The following is a 22,856-nucleotide window of genomic DNA, read 5'->3' as shown; positions in this document are numbered from 1 at the left end:
TTGTGCTTTGGGCTGGATCCCACGCTCGCCATGGGATCTGCACTCGGCCTGCAGCTGGGCCGGGCATGCCACGACCTGCTTCCACCTTGGGCGCCGACGTCTGGATGAGAGGAACGTGGTGGCGCCTGAAAAACCTGGAGACACCAGAAACCCTGGATCCCCAGAAGAGTTGTTATTCCCGCTGTCTGTGCTGTAGGTGTGAAGGTGCGTGCTGCACATCCCGGTTTCCAGCATGGGACAAAGACTCAGAGAGGCACCTGCTGGGAGTCTCAGGCAATGGGACCCAGTGGCGGGCATGTGGGCAGCTGCCCCAGGTGGAAGGGATCTTGGCACAGCCCTTGGTTTCCCAGGTGGAAGGGATCTTGGCACAGCCCTTGGTTTCCCAGGTGGAAGGGATCTTGGCACAGCCCTTGGTTTCCCAGGTGGAAGGGATCTTGGCACAGCTCTTGGTTCCCCAGGCTGACCCTGACCTTCATGCTTTTCTGCCCATGGCCCAGACTTCGAGCTCCATGTTGGGGATGCTCAGGGACAACCCTTCAGCCTCCCCCACCATGTCCCGGCTACTGTCCAGGGTTCTTGTTCTCTGGAGGGTGGATCCAGCCCTCCCCATCTTGGTGCCCTACCAGGGCCAGGCTTCCCGTGGCTCTTTCTGCAGCCCCTGGCACGGACTGTGGGGTGCACAGCCCGGGGAGCAGTGGGCCTTGGAGGGGCCAGGTCTGCATGTTCCCACCCCCACCATGGAGTTTGACACACCAGTGGGCAGGTAACTCAATCCCCCCTCACCTTCTCTTCATCTGTTAGGGGTGACAAGGTGCTCCCAGTGGGGCCAAGAGGATGCAGCACCCCCACCGGCTCCCCTTCTGGCCACACCCTTCTCTCCTGGCCCACCTTCTGAGCTGGCAGGGCTTCCTTCCTGGCTTCTGCTGGGCAGTGTATTAGGGTCCTCTAGAGAGACAAAACCAATAATGGAGTTTAGGAGAGGGGATTTTTATTTCTTTGAGACACAGTCTTGCCCTGTCACCCAGGCTGGAGTGCAGTGGCTCAATCTCGGCTCACTGCAACCTCTGCCTCACAGGTTGAAGTGATTCTCCTGCCTCAGCCTCCCGAGTAGCTGGGATTACAGGCACCCAGCACCACATCCAGCTAATTTTTGTATTTTTAGTAGAGACGGGGTCTCACCATGTTGGCCAGACTGGTCTCGAACTCCGGACCTCAGGTGATCCGCCTACTTCTGCCTCCCAAAATGCTGAGATTACAGGCAGGAGCTACTGCGCCCAGCCAGGAGAGGGGATTTATTAGGGGAACTGGCCCACACACTTATGGAGGCTGAGAAGTCCTCCCACAGGCTGTCTGCAAGCTGGAGACCTAGAGAAGCCATTAGTGAGGCTCAGTCCAGGTAAGAAGGCGGTTGAACGAAGGAAGCCAGTGGTGTAACTCTCATTCTGAGGCTGACTGGCCGAGAGCCCTGGGAGACCTCTGTGGCAAGCCTGAGTCCAAAGGCCAAAGAACCTGGAGTCCTGATGTCCAAGGTCAGGAGATGGGTGTCTCCCTCCAGAAAAGAGAATTTGCTTCTCTTCTCCCTTTGTGTTCCATCTGGGCCCCCAGCCAAGTGGATGTGCCTGCCCACGCTGAGGGCAGATCTTCACTGAGTCCACTGAAAACATCCTCACACACTCACAAACAATGCTTCGCCAGCTGCCAGGTGCAGTGTGTGTGCCTTAGTCCCAGCTACTCAGGAGGCTAAGGTGGGAGAAACACTTGAGCCTGGGAGCTGGCGGCTGCAGTAAGCCATGATTGTGCCATTGCACTCCAGGCTGGCTGACAGAGAGCTCCCGTCTCAAAAAAAGAAAGGTAGATAGAGCTCCACCAGACATCTAGGCTTTTTCTTTTTTTTTTTAACAGGGTGTCACTCTGTCACCCAGGTTGCAATGCTGTGGTGCTATCATAGCTCACTGCAGCCTTGACTTCCCAGGGCAACCCATCCTTCCACCTCAGCCTCCTGAGTAGCTGGGACTACAGCCTACAGGCACAGACCACAATACCTGGCTAATTTTTAAATTCTTTGTAGAGAAGTTTCACCATGTTGCCCAAGCTGGTCTCAAACTCCAGGGCTTAAACAAACCTCCCACCTCAGCCTCCCAAAGTGATGGGATTACAGGCAGCAGACATGGCAGTCAGCTAAGGCACCTTGTATCCTGTGAGTCGGCTTTACACCACCCGAAATTCACCGCCACACAGGGCCTGGTGCTAAGGCCTGGCTGTGCCCAATGGTTCCGCAGGAAGACCCGGGCAGGCCTGTGGGGAGCTCAGCTGCATATGCGTCTATGGCGTCCCCTGTGCCCTGCTCTTTGGGGACTGAGCATAGCTGCCCCTCCCTCCCTCCCTCCTGCCCACTCCTGGACATTTCCAGAAGGTCCCAGGAAATGGTGGCTGATGGTGGTTCCTGAGGCCACACCACGGGCTGCCTGGTGCCCTTTCCCTCCCCAGTGCCCGGCTGGAGCAAGAAGCCGAGCTCCTGGTGGGAGCTGGCCCTTTCTTTAGACTTTGCTTCACCTTCAGGACGTGGGGTTCTGAATTTCTGCGCTGGGGCCCCGCCGGCTCAGGTGGGCTTCCCGCGTGAATCCTCGGCCTGTCGTCCCCGTCGTCAGGAAGCCCAGCGGGGCGCCCGCCTGCCCTCTGTGTCCTCCCGGCGCTCGCGGCCGTGCACCTTCTGGTGCTGGATGAGGGTGGACAGCCGGCTGCAGGCCCTCCCGCAGGCGCGGCACCGGTACGGCCTCTCGCCGCTGTGGAGCCGGTAGTGCTCGTTCAGCGTGTAGCTCCTGCGGAAGGCCTTGCCGCACTCGGTGCACGCGAAGGGCTTCTCCTTGGTGTGGATCTTCTGGTGCAGAGTGAGGGTGGACTTGCGACCGAAGGCCTCGCCGCACTCCGCGCACTCGAACGGCTTCTCGCCCGTGTGTAGGCGCAGGTGCAGCAGCAGCAGGGAGTTGTGTCGGAACGGCCTCCCGCACACCGGGCACTCGTGGGGCGGGTCCCCCGCCTGGGACCTCTGCGCAGCTCCGAGCAGGGCTCCCTTTCCCGCGCCGCCGTCCTGGGCGCCCTCCTCGGCGTGCAGCCGGTGGTGCTTCAGGAGCGAGGACCCTCGGATGAAGCGCTGCCCACACCGCAGGCACCGGAAGGGCCGCTCCCCGCTGTGGATGCGGCCGTGCTCGTTGAGGGTGAACCTGCGGCAGAACGCCTTGCCGCACTCGGCGCACGCGAAGGGCTTCTCCCCGGTGTGGAACTTCTGGTGCTGTAGCAGCCGGGAGCTGCGGCTGAACGCCTTGCCGCATTCGCCGCACGCGTAGGGCCGCTCGCGGGTGTGGATGCGGTGGTGCGCAGCCAGCTGCGTGCTCTGCCGGAAAGTCTTCCCGCACTCGCCGCACTGGAACGGCTTCTCCTCAGTGTGGATCAGCTGGTGCCGCAGCAGGATGGAGCTCTGCTTGAAGGCCTTCCCGCATTCCGTGCACTGGAAGGGCTTGGCGCCGGTGTGGATGATCTGGTGCCTGAGCAGCAGCGAGTTGTATCTGAACGCCTTGCCGCACACGCACCTGTAGCGAGGGGCTGAGCTCCCCACAGGCCGGCCCGGGTCTTCCTGCAGAACCCTTGGGGAGGCGCTGTGCTCCCGAGCCCGGGGGTGGGTGGGGTTAGCTGACCCGTCCTCAGGACCGCCGTGCGGGTGGGGTGGTGCGGGATGCCCCCGGGGGAGACACCCCCACACGGTGCCCGGCAGTCCTGCCTGCCTGGAGAGCTTTCTTTGCAGAGGAGACTCCATGATCCCAGCCTCCATCCTGGAATCTGAGAGAAGGAACAGAAAACGGAAGGATGATCCAGCCTCTACACTCACAAACGAACTTACTGTTTGAAGACAGAACGTTTTTATTCCCAAGTCTTCCCCCAACACCCAGCTTTACTGAGGTATAAATGACAAATAAAACTTGTATACAGGAGGCTGAGACAAGAGAATTGCTTGAACCGAGACAGAGGTTGTAGTGAGCCGAGATCTGGCCACTGCACTCCAGCCTGGGCGACAAAAGCAAAACTCCGTCTCAAAAAAATAATAATAATAAAATAAAATAAAATCAGGGTTCAGGTGAGAAGGGAACAAAAAGGCTAATAATGGCTCCAGCACCGTGCGAGGCTAGCTCAAGGGGAGCCAATAGGAGAGGCCCAAGGTCTGGCAGGGAAGACAGGCCAGGCATGAGGTGCAAGTTGCACCTCACCCCACAGCCACGTTCTTTACTCCTCTCTCCTTCAGAGTTCACCCACAGTTCATTCACTCAGCACACGTCTGGGCAGGTGCGTAGAGCAGGTGCCTGCACGGACCTCCGGGACTGGGGGCCTCCTCCCCAACTCAAGGTTCTTTCTGCAGCCTCCACTGCCCTGAGCTCAGTCCCTGGCACGCGGGCCACAGGGAACCAGGAAAACCAAAGCAACCTGTGGGCAAGCAAGCCTCCCAGGTGCCAAGGCAAGAGACCGAGGGCACAAGCTGTTCCAGTGTAATAAAGAAAATATATAAAATAAGAATAGTTATACTAGAAATAGATTATAGATATGATGATATATGAATATTATTAGTCATCAGCTTGTAGCATTACTCTTTATTCTAATATTATAATAATCTCTGTTCTGGCCGAGTGCGGTGGCTCACACCTGTAATCCCAGCACTCTGAGAGGCCGAGGCGGCGGATCACAAGGTCAGGAGATCGAGACCATCCTGGCTAACACGGTGAAACCTCGTCTCTACTAAAAATACAAAAAAAAATTAGCCGGGTGTGGTGGTGGGCGTCTGTAGTCCCAGCTACTCGGGAGACTGAGGCAGAAGAATGGCGTGAACCCGGGAGGTGGAGCTTGCAGTGAGCCGAGATCGCGCCAGCCTGGGCCAAAGTCCGAGACTCCGTCTCAAAAAAAAAAAAATAATGGCCAGGCACGGTGGCTCACGCCTGTAATCCCAGCACTCTGGGAGGCCGAGGCAGTGGATCACGAGGTCTGGAGATCGAGACCATCCTGGCTAACACGGTGAAACCTCGTCTCTACTAAAAATACAAAAAATTAGCCGGGCGTGGTGGCGGGCTCCTGTAGTCCCAGCTACTCGGGAGGCTGAGGCAGGAGAATGGCGTGAACCTGGGAGGTGGAGCTTGCAGTGAGCCAAGATCGCGCCACGGCACTCCAGCGTGGGCGACAGAGCGAGACTCCATCTCAAAAAAAATAATAATAATCTCTGTTCTACAATTATAACCTAGGAAAAACCAGGCCATACAGAGATAGGAGCTGAAGGGACACAGTGAGAAGTGACCAGGAGTGTGAGCCTCTGTCATGCCAGGACAGGGCCACTAGAGGGCTCCTTGGTCTAGCGGTAATGCCAGTGCCTGGGAAGAGGCCCACTACTTAGCAGATCTTGGTCTAGCAGTAGCCCCAGTGCCTGGAAGGCACCAGTTACTTAGCAGGTCTGGAAAGGGAGTCTCCCTTTCCCCAGGGTAGCTAGAGAAGACTCTGCTCCACCACCTCTTGTGGAAGGCCTGACATCAGTCAAACTCGCCCACAGCCATCCCGAGGCCTGACCGTCTCCCTGTGATGCTGTGCTTCCGCGGTCACGCTCCTGTTTCACTTTCATGTTCCACCCTGTACACCTGGCTCTGCCTTCTAGACAGCAGTGGCAGAATTAGTGAAAGTACTAAAAGTCATTAAAATGCATTTAAGAAATAATGGCATAAGCTGTCCTGTCTCTCTCTCTCCTCCTCGGCTGCCAAACAGGGAAGGGCCCCCTGTCCGGTGAACATGTGACTCACCTGATCTTATCAATCATTGGAGATAACTCACACTCTTTACCCTGCCCCTTTCGCCTTGTATCCAGTAAATAACAGCGCAGCCAGGCATTCAGGGCCACTACCAGTCTCCACATCTTGGTGGTAGTGCTCCCCGGGGCCCAGCTGTCTTTTCTTCTATTTCTTTGTCTTGTGTCTTTATTTCTACAATCTCTTGTCTCTGCATATGAGAAGAAAAACCCACAGACCCTGTAGGGCTGGTCCCTACACAACCCAAGGGTAATGGCCACTGTGCGCACAGACCTGGCCCCTGACACCTTGGGGACACCAAAATGGAAAACTCATGCACTTGGGTCTTCCTGCATAAGTTAGTTTTGACCTTAGACCTACAAACAAGGCAGTTAGTAGGAAATCTGGCCCTGTTGTGAGGAGCTAAACACACACACCTCCCATTACGGGAGAAGGGACCTGCAGAGAGCTGCACGGAGGCCAGGCCGCATTGGCAGCGCATGACACGCCCTGCGGTGCGGCAGCAGCCCAGGCCTTCCAGTGCCTTATACTCACCTGTGCACAGGCTGGCTTTGGCCACGCTCTGTTCAGCCACCTGCAGAATCAAGGCCCCCGGCTCCTCTCCTTGCTCCAATAGGGAGATCAGTGCTGGTTTGGCAACAAGAAAGCCTAAGCTCAGAGAAGGAAAGCAGCATGTATCAGTACAGGAGGGAGGAGGGACGCCCGGGTGCCTGGCTGGAGGCCAGCAGGGGCACAGAGTGCTTGGAGTGGGTCAGGAACATTCACTATCCCAGGAGGGGGCAGCTAGGTGGCCAGGGGGAGGTGGGGGGCCTGCCCCAGGAGAGAAGCCTCAGGCAGGCTGACACTGGCAGTGGATGCCCAACAGGAAGCAGAGAGGGGCTCCTTGGGGAGCCTCCAGCTTCCCCTCAAAAATGTGTCAGACCTTGAATCTGGAATGGAACCACCTTCCTTTGAAGCTAACACAGACGCACCTCCCAGCCCCAGGACCAAAGGCAGAAGCCCTCACCTAGTGAGGCCAGGTTCCCATAGTTCTCCAGCATCACGTCCCTGTAGAGTGCCTGCTGGTCGGGGGCCAGGCAACTCCACTCTATCCTCGTGAAGTACACAGCCACATCCTCGAACACAACAGCTTCCTGCAACCACATACTCCGCTATCCAGGCAGTCAAGGGCTCGGTGAGAACCCAGCAGATGAGAAACATTTGCGTGATCTGCTAGAGACCTCTCTCCTTGCAGATCTTTGCTGCATCCACAGGGCCCAGCAGAGAAAGGGCAGCCCAACACTCCCCGAGTGAGGCAGAAGCCCCAGAGAGGAAGAGGGAAAAACTGAGCTTGGGGGAGGGAGAGAGATTTACCAGGAAGGGGGTCCCAACCTTGGCCTCACCCTCTCCACAGGCTATCAGGGATTTGGGGAAGGAGGACCTGCACTGGTGGGGAGCTTCCCCACCCTCTGGGTCTCAATTTCTAACACCAGCAGTGAGTCAGCATCAGGAGACGGAGGATGGGCTGACCATTCACACCAGGAAGGAGGCAGGCACTGGGGAAGGACAGGGACCCTGCCCTCAATGGCTGACCATAGAAGCTTAGGGGCCACAGGAGGCCGCAGGAAGCCCACTTCTGCCCAAAGGCTGGAGGGATTTGGCAGAGCCATGTGTGAGGCCTGGCCACAGAGCAAGGAGGCTGCCCTCCGCTTGCAGACTCCATCCTGTGATGTGGGTGGGTATGAGGCAACCTGGAAGGTTCTCAGGGCTGAAAAGCTGAGGCTAGGGGCGAAGCAGTCTCCTGGGGCAGTGGACAGGCTCAGGGGGTGCTCACCTGGGGTCCAGGCATCGGGAGTGCCATCGCCATTCCAGGGTACCCTCTGTGGAGCAGCAGGTGCTACAGACAGTGAATTCTGGGGGAATATAGAGCCATGAGTGGAAGGAGCCCAGGCCTAAGGCCCTCCAGCCCCCCAAAAGGCCCCTCCAGATCCAGAAGGGAGCAGGAGAGGGTAAAGTGCTGGGGCAATCACATCAGCCACCTCCTTCACGTCCCAAGGAGAAGCTGCACCCAGACTTCTCCATTGGAACACCCATTCCTTCCAATGTTTTCTGGCTGCCACCTTGCTGGAAGGCCTGCTGTGACCACCCTTTTTAAAACTGCCACCTCCCCTCCTGCCTGGGAATTCCTTATCCTCGCTCCTTGCTTTATTTTTCTCCATAGCAGTATGCCATCTGACATAAGACAAGTTAACTTCCTTGCTCCTTATCTGCCTTCCCCAATTAGACAAGGCCTCTGGTCTGTAGCTGTAGGGCCTGAGGAAGGGCTTGGCACACAGCATGTGCTCAGAAAGGATTTATGAAATGAACAAAGCATGACTGGTTAGAGCAAAATTATTGTTTTGTTTTGTTTGAGACAGGGTCTCGCTCTGTCGCCCAGGCTGGAGTTGGTGGCATGATCTCGGTTCACTGCAACCTCTGCCTCCTGGGCTTAAGATCTCCTCCCAGGACGGCCAAGGTTGTACCATTGCACTCCGGCCTGGGCAACATTGTTCATTATGAAATGAGTGACTCTGCAACCAATAAAACCATGTTGTGGGAACATCAGAAAACATTCTTGCGTTTTACCACATGAAACAAGCAGACTGTAAGCAGAAAAACAAAGCTGGTAGCATAGAACCCTAGTTCTCTCCACGTCACAGAATTACGAGTGGTTCCTGTTTTTCTCCTATTTTTCTTTCCTTTTTTTGAGACAGGGTCTCAATGTGTGACCCAGGCTGGAGCACACTGGTGTGATCTCAGCTCACTGCAGCCTCAACTTCCTCCCAGGGCTCAAGCAATCCTCCCACCTCAGCCTCCTGAGTAGCTGGAACTACAGGCGCATGCCACCTGTAGGGGGCAGCTAATTTTTTAAAATTTTTATTATGGATGAGGTCTTACTATGTTGCCCAGGCTGGTCTTGAACTCCTGGACCCAAGTGATCCTCTTGCCTCGGTCTCCCAAAGTGCTGTGATTACAGGTGTGAGCCACCACACCCGGCCTCTTTCTGTTTTTCTAATTTAAGACTTTTTTGGCCAGGTGCGGTGGAGACAGAGACCATCCTGGCTAACACGGTGAAACCCCGTCTCCACTAAAAATACAAAAAATTAGCCGGGCGTGGTGGCAGGCGCCTGTAGTCCCAGCTACTGGGGAGGCTGAGGCAGGAGAATGGCGTGAACCTGGGAGGCGGAGCTTGTATTGAGCCGAGATCGTGCCACTGCACTCCGGCCTGGGTGACAGAGCGAGACTCCAACTCGCTCTTGTTGCCCAGGCCGGAGTGCAATGGTGCCACCTTGGTCATCCTGGGAGGATTCCTTAAGCCCAGGAGGCAGAGGTTGCAGTAAACCAAGATCATGCCACCAACTCCAGCCTGGGCAACAGAGTGAAACTCTGTCTCAAACAAAACAAAACAATAATTTTGCTCTAAGCTGACGTACACAGAGTAGGCCTGAGGCCCTGGTCTCCTCACTCTTCCCTTCAACAGACACTTGAGCTCTTGGGTTTGGGTGAAGGTCTCCAGGGCTATCCATTTCTGTAGAGCTGGAGCCCTCTAAGTAGCTGCTACTTTGTAAGATGTTCCCCATTAGGCATCAGTTAACAAAAAGCATGTGTTTAGAGGCTGGGCACGGTGGTTCATGACTGTAATTCCAGCACTTTAGGAGGCCGATGAAGGCGGATCATTTGAAGTCAGGAGTTCGAGACCAGCCTGGCCAACATGGTAAAACCCTTCTCTACTAAGAATACATAAATTAGCCGAGTGTGCTGGTACGCGCCTGTAATCCCAGCTACTTGGGAGGCTGAGGCAGGAGAACTGCTTGAACCCAATAGACAGAGGCTGCAGTGAGCCAAGTTTGCCCCGCTGCACTCCAGCCTGGAGGAGAGAGTGAGGCTCTCTCTCAAATAAAAATAGAGCATGTGTTTAGAGGCAGGACAGCTGCTTGGTCACAATGCTGTGAAGTGACATTTGGCCGCAGAGCCCTTTTGACATTAGGGTACAAAGGGCGATGGGGGTAGATCAGACAGATTCGTGAATCGCCCCTGCACAGAGGGCGCACACTGCAAACGCATGGAAGAGCAGGGCCACACCACCCCCACCCAGCCCCCACTCACAGTCTGTCCAGGGCAGTCTGTGGCAGGACCCACCTGGGCCACTGCGATGGCCACACGTGTTGTCCTCACCCCAACAAGGCAACCAGAGCATCTCAGGGTATGAGGCTGCCAGAAGACTTGACCCCTGACCTCTCAACACATACCACCCTCCACTCTGGTAAGAACTGCAACCCAGGACTAGGGTTGGACTTGGACTAGGAGGGGTAAGTTACTGCTGCTTTTTGTTTGCTCATGTCTAGGGAATGCATGTCCTCAGGGAGGGGCTACCTGGTTAGAGGGGAAAAAAACCTGCTTTTAGTTCTATCTTTGGAATTAGGAAATAAACATTCAATCAGACTAAACAGCACTGAGCTAAAAATAATCGAGCGGTGATATGACAACAGATCAAGCTGTTGCTGAGACAGAAAATGTCAAGGGGAGGAGGGTGCTAATTTTAGATGAAGGGCCACCAAGACATGTTACTGGGGGAAGTCACATTTAACTGGGGTCTGGAAGACTAGGAGGAGTTACCTCCTTCCATACATAGAATAAGCCCTGTTCCTCGGGGACCTGGGGCACCCCGCTCACTACGCCACAGCCATGCCAGCCTTCTCTCTCTTCCCCCACCTGGGAGTTTCTCCTCAGGGATCTGAGGCTGCTTCTCTCCGCCAGCAGGTTTCAGTTCAAATGTTAAGGCCGGGCGCGGTGGCTCAAGCCTGTAATCCCAGCACTTTGGGAGGCCGAGGCGGGCGGATCACGAGGTCAGGAGATCGAGACCATCCTGGCTAACACGGTGAAACCCCGTCTCTACTAAAAATACAAAAAATTAGCCGGGCGTGTTGGCGGGCGCCTGTAGTCCCAGCTACTCGGGAGGCTGAGGCAGGAGAATGGTGTGAACCCGGGAGGCGGAGCTTGCAGTGAGCCGAGATCGCGCCACTGCACTCCAGCCTGGGGGACAGAGAAAGACTCGGTCTCAAAAAAAAAAAAAAAAAAAATGTTAACTCTTTTTTGTTGTTTGAGACGGAGTCTCCCTCTGTTGCCCAGCCTAGAGAGCCGTGGCGCGATCTCGGCTCACTGCAAGCTCCGCCTCCCGGGTTCACGCCATTCTCCTGCCTCAGTCTCCCGAGTAGCTGGGACTACAGGCGCCCGCCACCACGCCCGGCTAACTTTTTGTATTTTTAGTAGACACGGGGTTTCACCGTGTTAGCCAGGACGGTCTCGATCTCCTGACCTCGTGATCCGCCCGCCTCGGTCTTCCAAAGTGCTGGGATTACAGGCGTGAGCCATTGCGCCTGGCCAAATGTTAACTCTTTACAGAGCCTCCCCTGACCGCCAAGGCTACCCTAACCCCCTAACTCTCACAATTTTATTTCCTTGGTTTATTCTGTGCGTGGCCCTTGTCAAAACCAAAAGTTATTTTGCTGCGTTATTGCCTGTTACACTAATGCCTCACCTCTATTACAATTCACGCTCCTGGAGGCGAGGGGTGCTGCCCGCTCACTGCGGGGTCCCCAGCACCGGAACGGCCACAGTTAAATACCCAACGGCTATTTACGAAATGACTGTTGGTCCAATAAATGCCCCAACCCGGGGAGGGGGCAAAACTGCGCAGGGTAAATGAAAGCTGCGGGAAACGGCGTCCGCCGGGGAGCGGGGCTGCGGGGAAGAGCCCGCCCTCGGGCGGAAGCGAGGACCAGAGCCTGGTCCTCCCCGGAGCAGCCCCCACCTCGCCAGGCCTCCCCGCCTGCAGCCTCATCTCTGCGCAACCGTCCGGCTTGGCGGAGCGGGTCTCGGGGGCCCGGCCGGACGCCCCCGACCACAGCCAGCATGGACCGGGGCGCAGGGCCCTTCGCCCCGATAAGGGTTCAGGACCCAAGGCGAGCGGAGGCGGCAGTGCCGGCTGCGGGTCCGCTCCCTGCCAAGCTCCGCGCGCCCACTGCAGGAGCTACTGCCTCCACCCGGCCGGGCTCGGAGGACCGCGCCCCTCCCAGTCCCCGCCCCGCGGCCGGGACCGACTCACCCTGGGCCGCCGGGACAGCGCGGGGAGGAGCGCAGGGCGCCCGGCTCTCAGGCTCCGGTTCCTTCCCCGCCCCCGGAAACGGCCGCTGCGCCGCTCTGGGAGGCTTGGAGGACCGCGCGCCTCGATGGCCCTCGCGTTTCGACGCCTTCCAGCCCCTAAGGCGCGGCTGTCGCCAGCGCCCCGGCGAGGGGCGCGCCTGGGGGGTTCGGGGCGAGACCGGGTATCAGTCCCAGGCCCGAGGGGAGCGGAAGGGTGTCGACGTTCTCGGCGCTCCTTTTCCCCCGGGATCGGAGGCGGCGAACGTTCATCCCTTGCGCCCACTCCCTGCCCCCGGGTGGCCTGCGGGGGTTGGGGAGCAGGCGCAGGATCGACTCCCAGACCCGCAGGAACGGCGGAGCAGGGGCGTCGGTCTCTTATATAAATTTATGACATTGTTTAGTATGGCTTGTTTTGTTTTTGAGCCCGAGTCTCGCTTTTGTTCCCCAGGCTGGAGTGCAATGGTGTGATCTGGGCTCACTGCAACCTCCGCCTCTCAGGTTCAAGCGATTCTCCGGCCTCAGCCTCCGGAGTAGCTAGGACTACAGGTTCCCGCCACCACGCCCGACTAATTTTTGTATTTTTAGTAGAGACGGGGTTTAACCATGTTGCCCGGGCTAATCTCAAACTCCTGATCTCAGGTGACCTACCCGCCTCGGCCTCTCAAAGTGCTGGGATTACAGGCGTGAGCCACCGCACCGGGCCAGTTTCTGGGATCTTGAAGTGTCTTTGCTGCTCCCTCTGATCACTCTCAGACCACCTCTCCTGTCTGCACCCAAGGGTGGCCATTCTGACTTCTAACAGCCCTGTGATTTTTGTGAACATTTGTATGCTCTTCGTATTTACTGATTTAATCCTCACGGTAATCCTATCAAAATACTACTGTTCCCATACTAAAATGAGGAGAGCATAGTGTCCCTGTTATTTGCCAAGGTCTAGTCTCTGTTTTTTTTTTTTTTTTTGAGACAGAGTCTCGCTGTCGCCCAGGCTGGAGAGCAGTGGCGCGATCTCGGCTCACTGCAGGCTCTGCCCCCCAAGGTTGACGCCATTCTCCTGCCTCAGCCTCCCGAGTAGCTGGGACTACAGGCGCCCGCCACCTCGCCCGGCTAATTTTTTGTATTTTTAGTAGAGACAGGGTTTCACCGTGTTGGCCAGGATGGTCTCCATCTCCTGACCTTGTGATCCCCCCGCCTCGGCCTCCCAAAGTGCTGGGATTATAGGCGTGAGCCACCGCGCCCGGCTTCTAGTCTCTGTTTTTTTTGAGACGCAGTTTCGCTGTTGTTGCCCAGGCTGGAGTGCAATGGCGCCATCTTGGCTCACCATTATCTCCGCCTCCCAGGTTCAAATGATTCTCCTGCCTCAGCCTCCCGAGTAGCTGGGATTACAGGCATGCGCCACCACGCCCGGCTAATTTTGTATTTTTAGTAAGGAGGGGGTTACTCCATGTTGGCCAGGCTGGTCTCTAACTCCTGACCTCAGATGATCTGCCCGCCTCGACCTCCCAAAGTGCTGGGATTACAGGCGTGAGCCACTGTGCCTGGCCAAGGTCTCATCTCTTAAGTAACAGAGCTGGGATCCAACCCACATACCTGGCTCCAAGTCACATATTCTTTAGCCACTAAACTGTTGTGAAACCATCGTGCAAGTGGGAGGAACAGTTCAATATATGAAACTCAGTGTGCTGAAAAATTCCCACTCACCTTGGTGGTTTCACACACACTCTAGGTTTTCAGATCCTCTGAATTGCAACCAGACCCTGGGAGGAGGTATGAGGATCAAGAAGGTAAGGGACTCATCCAGAGCCACAGCTGGTTGGGAGCCAGGTCAGATTTCAGCATAAGACAGACCAGGAACCATCATTTTCTTCCTTTTCACAAGGACAGGGGAAACTGGGTCAGGATGGTGACACTTGTCTAAGTAGGCTCAGCCCAGCACTCCACTATGGGTGGTGCTAAACTTGTATGATGTCCACACAGATCCTTGTCCCAGGACTGGATGCCCCTAGGTTCCTCAGACTCTTTGGGGGACCAAGGGTGTCTCCTGCATTCACACTGCTGACAGCAGATCTGCTCAGGAGGCACAGGCTGGGTAGGACAGAGGCACTCTTCAGATTTGGGGTCCAGCAGGAGGGACTTGTGGACACTTGCTGTGTCCTGAGAGCCACAACCATCTTTGGGGGAGGGATCATGACTCCCCTCAGGGCCATGGCACATAATTTCAGATAATATGGGTATTGTGGTGAACTTGGATGTCCAAAAATTGTATGTAAATCCTGTGCTATTCTCTCATTGTAAAAGGATGCCAAAACTTCAACTATTTAATCACACGTGTGGGGTCCCAGAGAATGTTCACCCACAGCTTTATGTCAAGTTGACATGACGTATCCAAGCCATATAGATGGCAGGGGTCATGGAGATTTAGCACTCACTAACCCGTTGTGCTACACAATACACTACCTTAACCCCTCTCAGAAAAATTCTAACACGCACCGACCTCCAAGCTGTCTCCAAGCATGTGCAATCTCCATCCTCCCAACCACCCCACCTCTTCCTGTTGGCATTGGTCCCTGGGGGTCTCCCCTCACCCACTCCTGAATGGGTAACGGGCTCCTATGGGCAATCCCACCCCTGAGGCACTGAAAGCACATGGGAAAGCTATCTCAGACAATCTTGTTGGAAATACGTTTTCACAAGACATAGCTCCAGAATTGTAAGACACTAAATTAGGAAAGCAGTGTGCATGAGGCCGGGCGCGGTGGCTCACGCCTGTAATCCCAGCACTTTGGGAGGCCCAGGCTGGTGGATCACGAGGTCAGGAGTTCAAGACCAGCCTGGCCAAGATGGTGAAACCCCATCTCTACCAAAAATACAAAAAATTAGCCGGGTGCGGTGGCAAGCTCCTGTAATCCCAGCTACTCGGGAGGCTGAGGCAGGAGAATTGCTAGAACTCAGTGGGCAGAGGTTGCAGTGAGTCGAGATCGCGCCACTGCATTCCAGCCTGGGCAACAGAGTGAGACTCTGTCTCAGAAAAAAAAAAAAGAGAAAAGAAAAGCAGTGTGCATTAAAAGTACTTAGATCAGTCCCTGGCCTGTAAAAAGTGCCCAGTATTGGCCAGGCGCAGTAGCTCACGCCTGTAATCCCAGCATTTTGGGAGGCCAAGGCAAGTGGATTACCTAAGGTCAGGAGTTCAAGACCAGCCTGACCAATATGGTGAAACACCATCTCTACTAAAAAATACAAAAATTAGCTGGGCATGGCGGTGTGTGCCTATAGTCCCAGCTACTCGGGAGGCTGAGACAGGAGAATCGCTTGAACCCGGGAGGCAGAGGTTGTAGTAAGCCCAGATCATGCCATTGCACTCCAGCCTGGGCAACAACAGCGAGACTCCATCTCAAAAAAAAAAAAAAAATTATATATATATATATTCCTTTTATTACGGAGCGATCCCATTTTAGCCATATGTGATGGTGTGCCCATATGCGGCATAAAATTATGCTGCGGGGGTGCGGTAAGGGGCAGGGAGATAAGGACACATCAGTTGTGGGGGATTGGGGTACGGGCAGATACGCTGGTGGGAGAGGGGAGCCAAGCTGAGCAAGACAAAAGATCACAATTTCTCAAGTTTCTACCAAATTACTGCTGCATGTATGTGACAAGAAACATTTGAAGAACAATTTCAAAAGGAAATAATTTTTTTTTTGAGGCGGAGTTTTGCTCGTTTCCCAAGCTGGAGTGCAATGCACAATCTCAGCTCACCGCAACCTCTGCCTACTGGGTTCAAGTGATTCTCCTGCCTGAGCCTCCCGAGTAGCTGGGATTACAGGTGCCCGCCACCATGCCCGGCTAACTTTTGTATTTTTAGTACACATGGGGTTTCTCTATATTGATCAGGCTAGTCTTGAACTCCTGACCTCAGGTGATCCGCCCGCTTCGGCCTCCCAAAGTGCTGGGATTACAGGCATGAGCCACTGCACCCGGCCAGAAATAAATAATTTCTAAGAATAAAGTTTGAACAGCAGGTTAGGGGTGACGTCGGATGGCCTAAGAGAGGTCAGCAGGCCGCTTGCACAAGCAGAGGCACTGTGTGGGGAGGGCCTAATCCTGGCCCAAGAAAGATGGCTCCATCCCAGAAGGCTGGAAAACCGCATGTCCAGTGCTTGCGGCCTCGTCTGGAGTGGCTGTCAAGTGACCCAGAACTGCATAGCCCCTGCTGTGTGCCAGGCTGTGTGGTCTCCCGTGAAGGTCAAGACTGAGCCCAGTCACACAGTCCTCAGGACTGTCACGTGGATGCTGGCAGGGCCATGTCTCTTCGAGCCTTAAAGAGGCCTGGTCAGCCTCCTGGCTGCACGTAGAGTCTTGGTAGCCGCATCTCATCCCAGAGACCCGTGAGACCATCTTGGGGACCCCACATCCTGTGTGTCCAAGCACTCTTCTCACCTCTATCCTGCACCCAACTCTCCTTTTGCTCCTCCAGAGAAGCAGATTTGTTCAGGAGTGACGGACAGGCTGGGCCTGTGGGCCAATTTTGGGCTGACCCCAGAACCCCTCACCCTGCCCCCGGGGTCCAGTCCTGCCCCTCAGTCCCTGGCCCTGGCTGTGGGCTGTGCTGCTTCCTGAGTCCCCACCCGGCAGCTCCTCCTCGATCCCCCTGCTGGCCCTAGAGGAGGGCCTCCTGCAGCAGCCCCTCCTCTCCCCTGTGAGCAGCAGCGGGCACAGGACACCCCTTCCATCCTCTCCTGTCTCTTTCTCACGATGTCAACCCTGCCTCAGCCCCAGCAGGGTCTAGGAAACACCCCACCTCCCAGTACTGACAGCAAGCCTCTCCCACCCACTGGGACCCCTGCCTTCACCTCCTTGCTGCCTCCCCACCCACGGCCTCGCGTGTGCTCGACAGTGCTCACTCAGCCAGGGACTCTCTCCTGGAAAACCTCTTCCCCACCCCCCCCCCCGGCCTCGGGGTCCCACCCGTTAGGGGCCCGATTCCGCGAAGCCCCTCTCCACAGAATGTACCGCTGGACACCCCCAGTCGGGCTGACTCTTTCCAGCTCAGGCCCCCACAGCCCCTCCCAGCCTCCGTTTCTTGCTCCTTCCCCACCCACCTCTCCCGCACAGGGTTCTGGTCAGGGTACGGTCCAGTCTCCCATTATTCGTCCTCTCCGCAGCACGTGACCCAGCCCATCCCCGCTCCTTCTTCCTCGCCCCGGGACCCTCCCCACTTCCTGGGCCGGCCCTCACCCTCGGCAAGGACCCCCGAGCTCCTCTCCTCGACGCCCGACCTCTCCAAGGGCCTACAGTGGACAAGGTACCCGCGTCCAGGAGCGCCCCGTTCATCAGGGAGACGGACATTTGCCACCTGCAAACCACGACGTTCCATGAGTGGGTCCACGCGTCTCCCCTGCCCATCTCCTACTCTGCACCAGCGAGAACTCCTCCGCCTACAGGGAAGCCCCTCACCAGGCAAAGCCGGGAGCCCCAGACCCCGTGGCCCGGAGTGAGTCGCTCTGTGACGCCCTGGACAGGTCACTCAACCACTCGGCGCCTCCTCGGCCACTCAGAGAACACCTGCCCTCCCGGAGACCCCGGTGAAAGCCGAGCACTCCTGCACCCTCCTCCCGAGCCCACGCACACCAGAACACCACGAGCCGCGTCTCCCGGTGCGCCTGCGCGGGGGCCCCGCAGGCGGAGAAGTAGGCGGAGCCAGCGGCCGCTGGTGACGACAAGTCCCGGCGTGCACCGCGGTAGGCTGGTCGTGGCGCGCCCGGAAGGTGTCGCGGCCCTGGGCCCCGCCCCGGAAGATAAGGCGGCTCGCGGACGCCGCGTTTCCTTTTTTGGCCGCGCTAGTGAGCAGGTAGGTCACGCTTGCGGCCCTGCGACATGGGCAGTATCCGCCGCCATCCTCCTCCCTGAGGCGCGCTGAGACGTGGGCCGGCCCTCCTGAGAGGATACCGGTCCGGGCGCCCGCGGAGAGGGTAGGGGGTGGTGGGCGCGGCGGCCTCGGGAGCGGGGTCCTGGAAAGCCGGGCTGGCGGGGGTGCCCGGGCCGCCCGGTCGGGCTAATCGTGAGTCGCCCCCAGGACCCGTCGCCATGGGCCGTGTGATCCGTGGACAGAGGAAGGGGGCCGGGTCTGTGTTCCGCGCGCACGTGAAGCACCGTAAGGGTGCTGCGCGCCTGCGCGCCGTGGATTTCGCTGAGCGGCACGGCTACATCAAGGGCATCGTCAAGGTGCGGAACGCTGGCCAGGGCGGGGCGGGAGGGGACGGGACGCCCGGCCGGAACGCCGCACTCACGCCGCCTCTGCCCGCAGGACATCATCCACGACCCGGGCCGCGGCGCGCCCCTCGCCAAGGTGGTCTTCCGGGATCCGTACCGGTTTAAGAAGCGGACGGAGCTGTTCATTGCCGCCGAGGGCATTCACACGGGCCAGTTTGTGTATTGCGGCAAGAAGGGTTAGCATCGCGGCGGGGAAGGAAGGTCGGCGTGGGCAGGGGTCTGGGTGTTGCCTGAGAAGTTAACGTTCTAAGCCGATATGGGAACCTCGCAGGCAGAAGCTTCAGGTGGGGACATTCGCGTGGCCAGACCAGTGGCCACGGTGGGCACCGGTGGGTGCCGAGAGAGCTGTACCGGGAGGCTGGATGTTGAATGCTGTGCTCGCAACTTCGCGGACTGCCTAGAGCGAGGGGGTTCGCATTGCCTCTTACTGTGCTGACGGCCTGATGCTGCTTCCCCTTGCAGCCCAGCTCAACATTGGCAATGTGCTCCCTGTGGGCACCATGCCTGAGGGTACGATCGTGTGCTGCCTGGAGGAGAAGCCTGGAGACCGTGGCAAGCTGGCCCGGGCATCAGGGAACTATGCCACCGTTATCTCCCACAACCCTGAGACCAAGAAGACCCGTGTGAAGCTGCCCTCCGGCTCCAAGAAGGTTATCTCCTCAGCCAACAGAGCTGTGGTTGGTGAGTACCAGGCAGCAATTGAATGCTGAGGGCTGTGGGTGAACAGGCTGTGAGCGTCGGTGGACAGCAGTGGCTAGACTTGGTCCCTGGAATTCGATTACCTGTTCTAAAACTTGGGTTTTGTAAGTTTGAGCTCATCCTGTAGTCTCAGTTGTCATCATTGTTAAACCTGCACAATAGTACCTGCTTCACTGCTATTGTGGCGCTAAATGAGATTGGGATTAAGTCACCAGGGACTTGAATTCTACCGTGGGCTTCCTGATTGCTGTACTTGCATACAGTTGGTTAACAGCCTTTTCAGAGAAGGCAGGGAGAGAGTGTGACTTTCTCAAAGATGCCTACTGAGTGAGTGAAAGAGGATTTGAGTCTAGGTTAACTCATTGTGCTGTTTGGGAACATCTTGGAATCCTTGTGATGAACTCAGCCTCCCACAGGGGAGGCCCTGCGGTTGTGTTCCTGGAATAAGCAAAGCTGAGATGGGGCAGGGTGAATCAAGTGTCCCATGTCAGGTTGAGTGACCTGCCTGATGTCTCACATGGTGAGGGGGGTGCTTCCCTGCGCTTGGAGCTCAGCCAGCATTCTAGGTGGTGGAGGTGAGGGCCTTGGCTTGCCTTCCCGTTGTGGATTGAAGAAACTGGATGTCAGCTCACAGGTTGCAAGGGGCTCCCTAGGGTGGAGGCGAGTGGGCTTTTTGCTGGGTAGTTGAATGCAGTATTGTGAAGGTGCATGACAGGAGATTGAGGGGAGCGGGGGGTGCTCTGACCAACTGGAGGTTCCCTGAGGTACCTGATCTCCCTTACAGGTGTGGTGGCTGGAGGTGGCCGAATTGACAAACCCATCTTGAAGGCTGGCCGGGCCTACCACAAATATAAGGCAAAGAGGAACTGCTGGCCACGAGTACGGGGTGTGGCCATGAATGTAAGTAACCCAGAAATGCAGGGTTGAGTATTCAAGGTACAGTGGCTACACGGTTGGGTAGGCAAGTCCCATCCACAGGTGTCCCTGCAGGAAGGGAATCTGCGGTGGGAGGAGCAGCAGGTGGTGGTTTGTAGTCACAGGACTGTTGATCCTGCCCCAGCACTCCTGAAGGAGGTGGGCTCACCCTCCTTCACCTTTTCTCCGCAAGAAACAGAGGCTGGGAGGGGCAGTGGGGGCCTGAGCTGGAAAGAGTCAGCCCAACTGGGGTTGTCTAGCGGCACATGCTGTAGAGAGGGGCTTCGCGGAATCGGACCCCTAACGGGTGGGACCCCAAGGCCGGGGGCAGGGGGTGGTGGGGGAAGAGGTTTTTAAAGCCATCTTCCTCTGCCTGCAGCCTGTGGAGCATCCTTTTGGAGGTGGCAACCACCAGCACATCGGCAAGCCCTCTACCATCCGCAGAGATGCCCCTGCTGGCCGCAAAGTGGGTCTCATTGCTGCCCGTCGGACTGGACGTCTCCGGGGAACCAAGACTGTGCAGGAGAAAGAGAACTAGTGCCGAGGGTCTCAATAAAGTTTGCCTTTATGCCACCAGGCTGTGCCCACCCCCATGGTTTCAAAGGGGAGGGTCCCTGCTGGGAGGATTTCTGTGGGATCCCCCTGGTTGGTACTGGGAGGAAGGTAGACTACTGGAGTAGACCACCAATGAGTGGTAGAAGCTTGAAGGGAAAGTCCACAACTAGAAACAAGGTGCAAGTACCCTGGGCAAGACCCTTGCTTCCCCACAGAGGGGACCAAGAATGTGGCATCCAGGACCTGACATGGGTGGGTGACTCCCATGGCCTGCAGTGCTTGGATGTCAGCACTCATTTCACGTATCAGGAAACAGAATAGGACACAATCGTGAGCCTGGTGTTGTGGACCATACCCTCACTCTGCCAGCTCCCTGCTAACTTGCTCAGCACCTGAGGCGGTCCTTTGCCCAGGGTCTTTTGGCTACACCCTTCCCCTCCATACTGGGTACAGCCCTGCTGATGTCAGTGTGTTTTTGTAAAGGGATACCTGGCTTGCAGGTGTCTGTCTTGCACTGAGAACTTGGGATGGGCCCTGGAGGAACGTGGGACAGACACCCTGTCTACAGCCAGGAAGCCATTCCTAGCCTGGCTTTTACCATTCTGTTCTGCAGACAACTGGGAGTACCCTGCATGCATTCCCACCCCGCCCTGGCGGGGAGTCACTGACTGGAGGGTTCTGGGTGCTTTTTCCTGTGGGTGGAGCCTCATGCCTTTCCTCATTTTCTAGCCTGATAGTGACAGATGAGGCTGAGGGTGGTGATTGAGTGTGGGGTCCCAGGTCACTGCTGGGATTGCTGAACAAAGGGATGAATGCATGCAGTGTGTGTATGGGGATCCCAGACCACCCGAGTCCCTTCACCCACCCACCCACCCAGAGCCCTACACTGGACTGGAGCTGGCACCAGCAGTAGGTTGGTCTGCTCCTTGAGTCCTGGAACTCCACAGCTTCACAGGACATGTAGCTCCCTCTTCCCTGGGGCAGAGAAACTAACCAGGAACAGCCCCCAAAGCTGCACTGATTATCTTAAAGTACATGGCCTTTGCCTGCTGGCAGGGGCTGATACCTTCTCTCTAGCTTTGGTAGTGACACGTGAGGCTGAGTGGTGATTCTCAGTGGAATCAGGTTGGAAGTGTTGGGGAACCCCCCCCCCGCCAGCAATGGGAGGGCAAGTAAGTTGGTTGCCGTCACAAGGCAGAGTGGAGGGGCTTCCTGTTTGGCCGTAGCTCATGGCATCTTGTCCCTTAACCACGACCCAGTGAGGAGATCCCAGGACAGCATCCTATCAGCACTTTCACACAAGGAAGTTCCACCAGCGAATGCAGCAGCTGCAGATCACTGCCCCTAACAACACTCCTGTGGAACTGCAGCAGGCAGGATGAAGCATGGTGCTCTCCCTATAGACTTGGTTGGAGAGTGCCTGGCAGGTGAGAATAGGTCACCTTAGGCTTTCACGGTCACTCCGGGATGACAAGTCCTGTGGCTGTCATGGTCCACGCTATCTCTAGAGAACCTTACCCCCCCTACGTTTCATGATCTTGCTTTCCTGATCCTGCTGGTATGGCCTCACCTGTCTGGGCGCCCACCACACCTAGGCAGTGACCCAGCAGGGCCTGTTTATTTTAGGCTCTCGCTATTGCCAGCCTGGTCTCGAGCCCCTGGCCTCACGTGGTCCTCCCACTCCAGCCCCGCCCCCCGCCAGTAGCTACCGGACCTGGTTTTGATTCCGTCACTCGCAGGGCCGGTCCCAGGGTCCCAGGTGACTGGTCCAGAAAGAATCCAGGAGGGCGGTGTTTCCTCCTGAAGGATGGAGGGGCATCTGGAAAGAGGGTTTTGGGAAAGCACTAGATGCTTAGCTTCCATAAGCGGTCACTGTTTTTCTGCTCCCTTCTGGGCAAAGTGGACGCAGGGCTTGGCCGATGGGCCGGCCATGAGGAAAGTTTGGTCCAGAAGCAGCTCAGGCACCCGAAAAACCCTTTCTCCAGAGTGGGCACTGGGCTCCATTTACAGGAGTTAGGGATGAGGGGCAGTAGGTTAAACCCAAGACAGGCTTCTTTGGCCAGTAAGCATCCTCTCTCGGCCCTAAGGAAGGGTGCGGTTCCCGTTTCTTTGTCAAGGAAAGGGCCTAGTTCTTTCTTGTTTGCGGCGCCTTTCGTGGATCACTAGGGAGAGAATTTCTCAGAAAAAGGGAAAGTAATATGTTTTCGACTCTGACCGTCGCCCCAGTTCCGAGGCCTCTGGGCCGTAGCTTCGGACTGCCACCCGGTGGCAGCATTCCCGCTTTACGGCTTTGCCATTCGCGGGTCCCCGGAGCCTTACTGCGAGCCAAGAGGGTGGGCAGCCGACACGCCGCGTCCTAGCTTCCCAGAGGGGCCCGGACGGCGCCTCGGACCCAGACCGTCCGCTGACGTCACTTCCGGATCGGTT

At 56.9% G+C, this 22,856-nt stretch overlaps 3 protein-coding genes across 10 annotated transcripts; 2 read left to right on the top strand and 1 right to left on the bottom strand.

The window, feature by feature from the left end:
* Positions 1–65: 65 nt before the first annotated feature.
* On the top strand, positions 66–767 carry LOC134737269 (uncharacterized). The gene is made up of 2 exons (XM_063643748.1): positions 66–350; positions 423–767. The coding sequence occupies exons 1-2, from the start codon at positions 66–68 to the stop codon at positions 765–767; spliced, it is 630 nt and encodes a 209-aa protein (XP_063499818.1).
* A 1,113-nt stretch (positions 768–1,880) lies between these two features.
* On the bottom strand, positions 1,881–22,854 carry ZNF517 (zinc finger protein 517). 6 transcript variants are annotated; one of them, XM_063643744.1, is made up of 5 exons: positions 22,144–22,854; positions 7,645–7,723; positions 6,838–6,964; positions 6,366–6,479; positions 1,881–3,834 (listed from the first exon to the last, which is right to left on the bottom strand). In XM_063643744.1, exons 2-5 carry the CDS (start codon positions 7,675–7,677, stop codon positions 2,645–2,647), a joined length of 1,464 nt encoding a protein of 487 aa, XP_063499814.1. In that variant the 5' UTR covers positions 7,678–7,723; positions 22,144–22,854; the 3' UTR covers positions 1,881–2,644. The 6 variants fall into 6 exon arrangements, with proteins under 6 accessions (XP_063499814.1, XP_055143722.1, XP_055143723.1 ...); XM_055287747.2 differs by lacking the exon at positions 22,144–22,854 and adding an exon at positions 11,956–12,157; XM_055287748.2 differs by lacking the exon at positions 22,144–22,854 and adding an exon at positions 11,956–12,157 and having other exon boundaries at positions 6,366–6,458.
* On the top strand, positions 17,210–20,447 carry RPL8 (ribosomal protein L8). Of its 3 annotated transcripts, none has more exons than XM_055287745.2 (6): positions 17,210–17,838; positions 18,064–18,212; positions 18,295–18,436; positions 18,723–18,941; positions 19,744–19,859; positions 20,254–20,447. In XM_055287745.2, exons 2-6 carry the CDS (start codon positions 18,075–18,077, stop codon positions 20,410–20,412), a joined length of 774 nt encoding a protein of 257 aa, XP_055143720.1. In that variant the 5' UTR covers positions 17,210–17,838; positions 18,064–18,074; the 3' UTR covers positions 20,413–20,447. The 3 variants fall into 3 exon arrangements, with proteins under 3 accessions (XP_055143720.1, XP_055143718.1, XP_055143719.1); XM_055287743.2 differs by having other exon boundaries at positions 17,789–17,959; XM_055287744.1 differs by having other exon boundaries at positions 17,813–17,938.
* Positions 22,855–22,856: the final 2 nt, after the last annotated feature.

The sequence above is a fragment of the Symphalangus syndactylus genome, chromosome 7, assembly GCF_028878055.3.
Source record: "Symphalangus syndactylus isolate Jambi chromosome 7, NHGRI_mSymSyn1-v2.1_pri, whole genome shotgun sequence".
Taxonomy (NCBI): domain Eukaryota; kingdom Metazoa; phylum Chordata; class Mammalia; order Primates; family Hylobatidae; genus Symphalangus; species Symphalangus syndactylus.
Note: the sequence above shows the minus strand (reverse complement) of the source record. Positions and strands in the feature narration are given on the sequence as shown.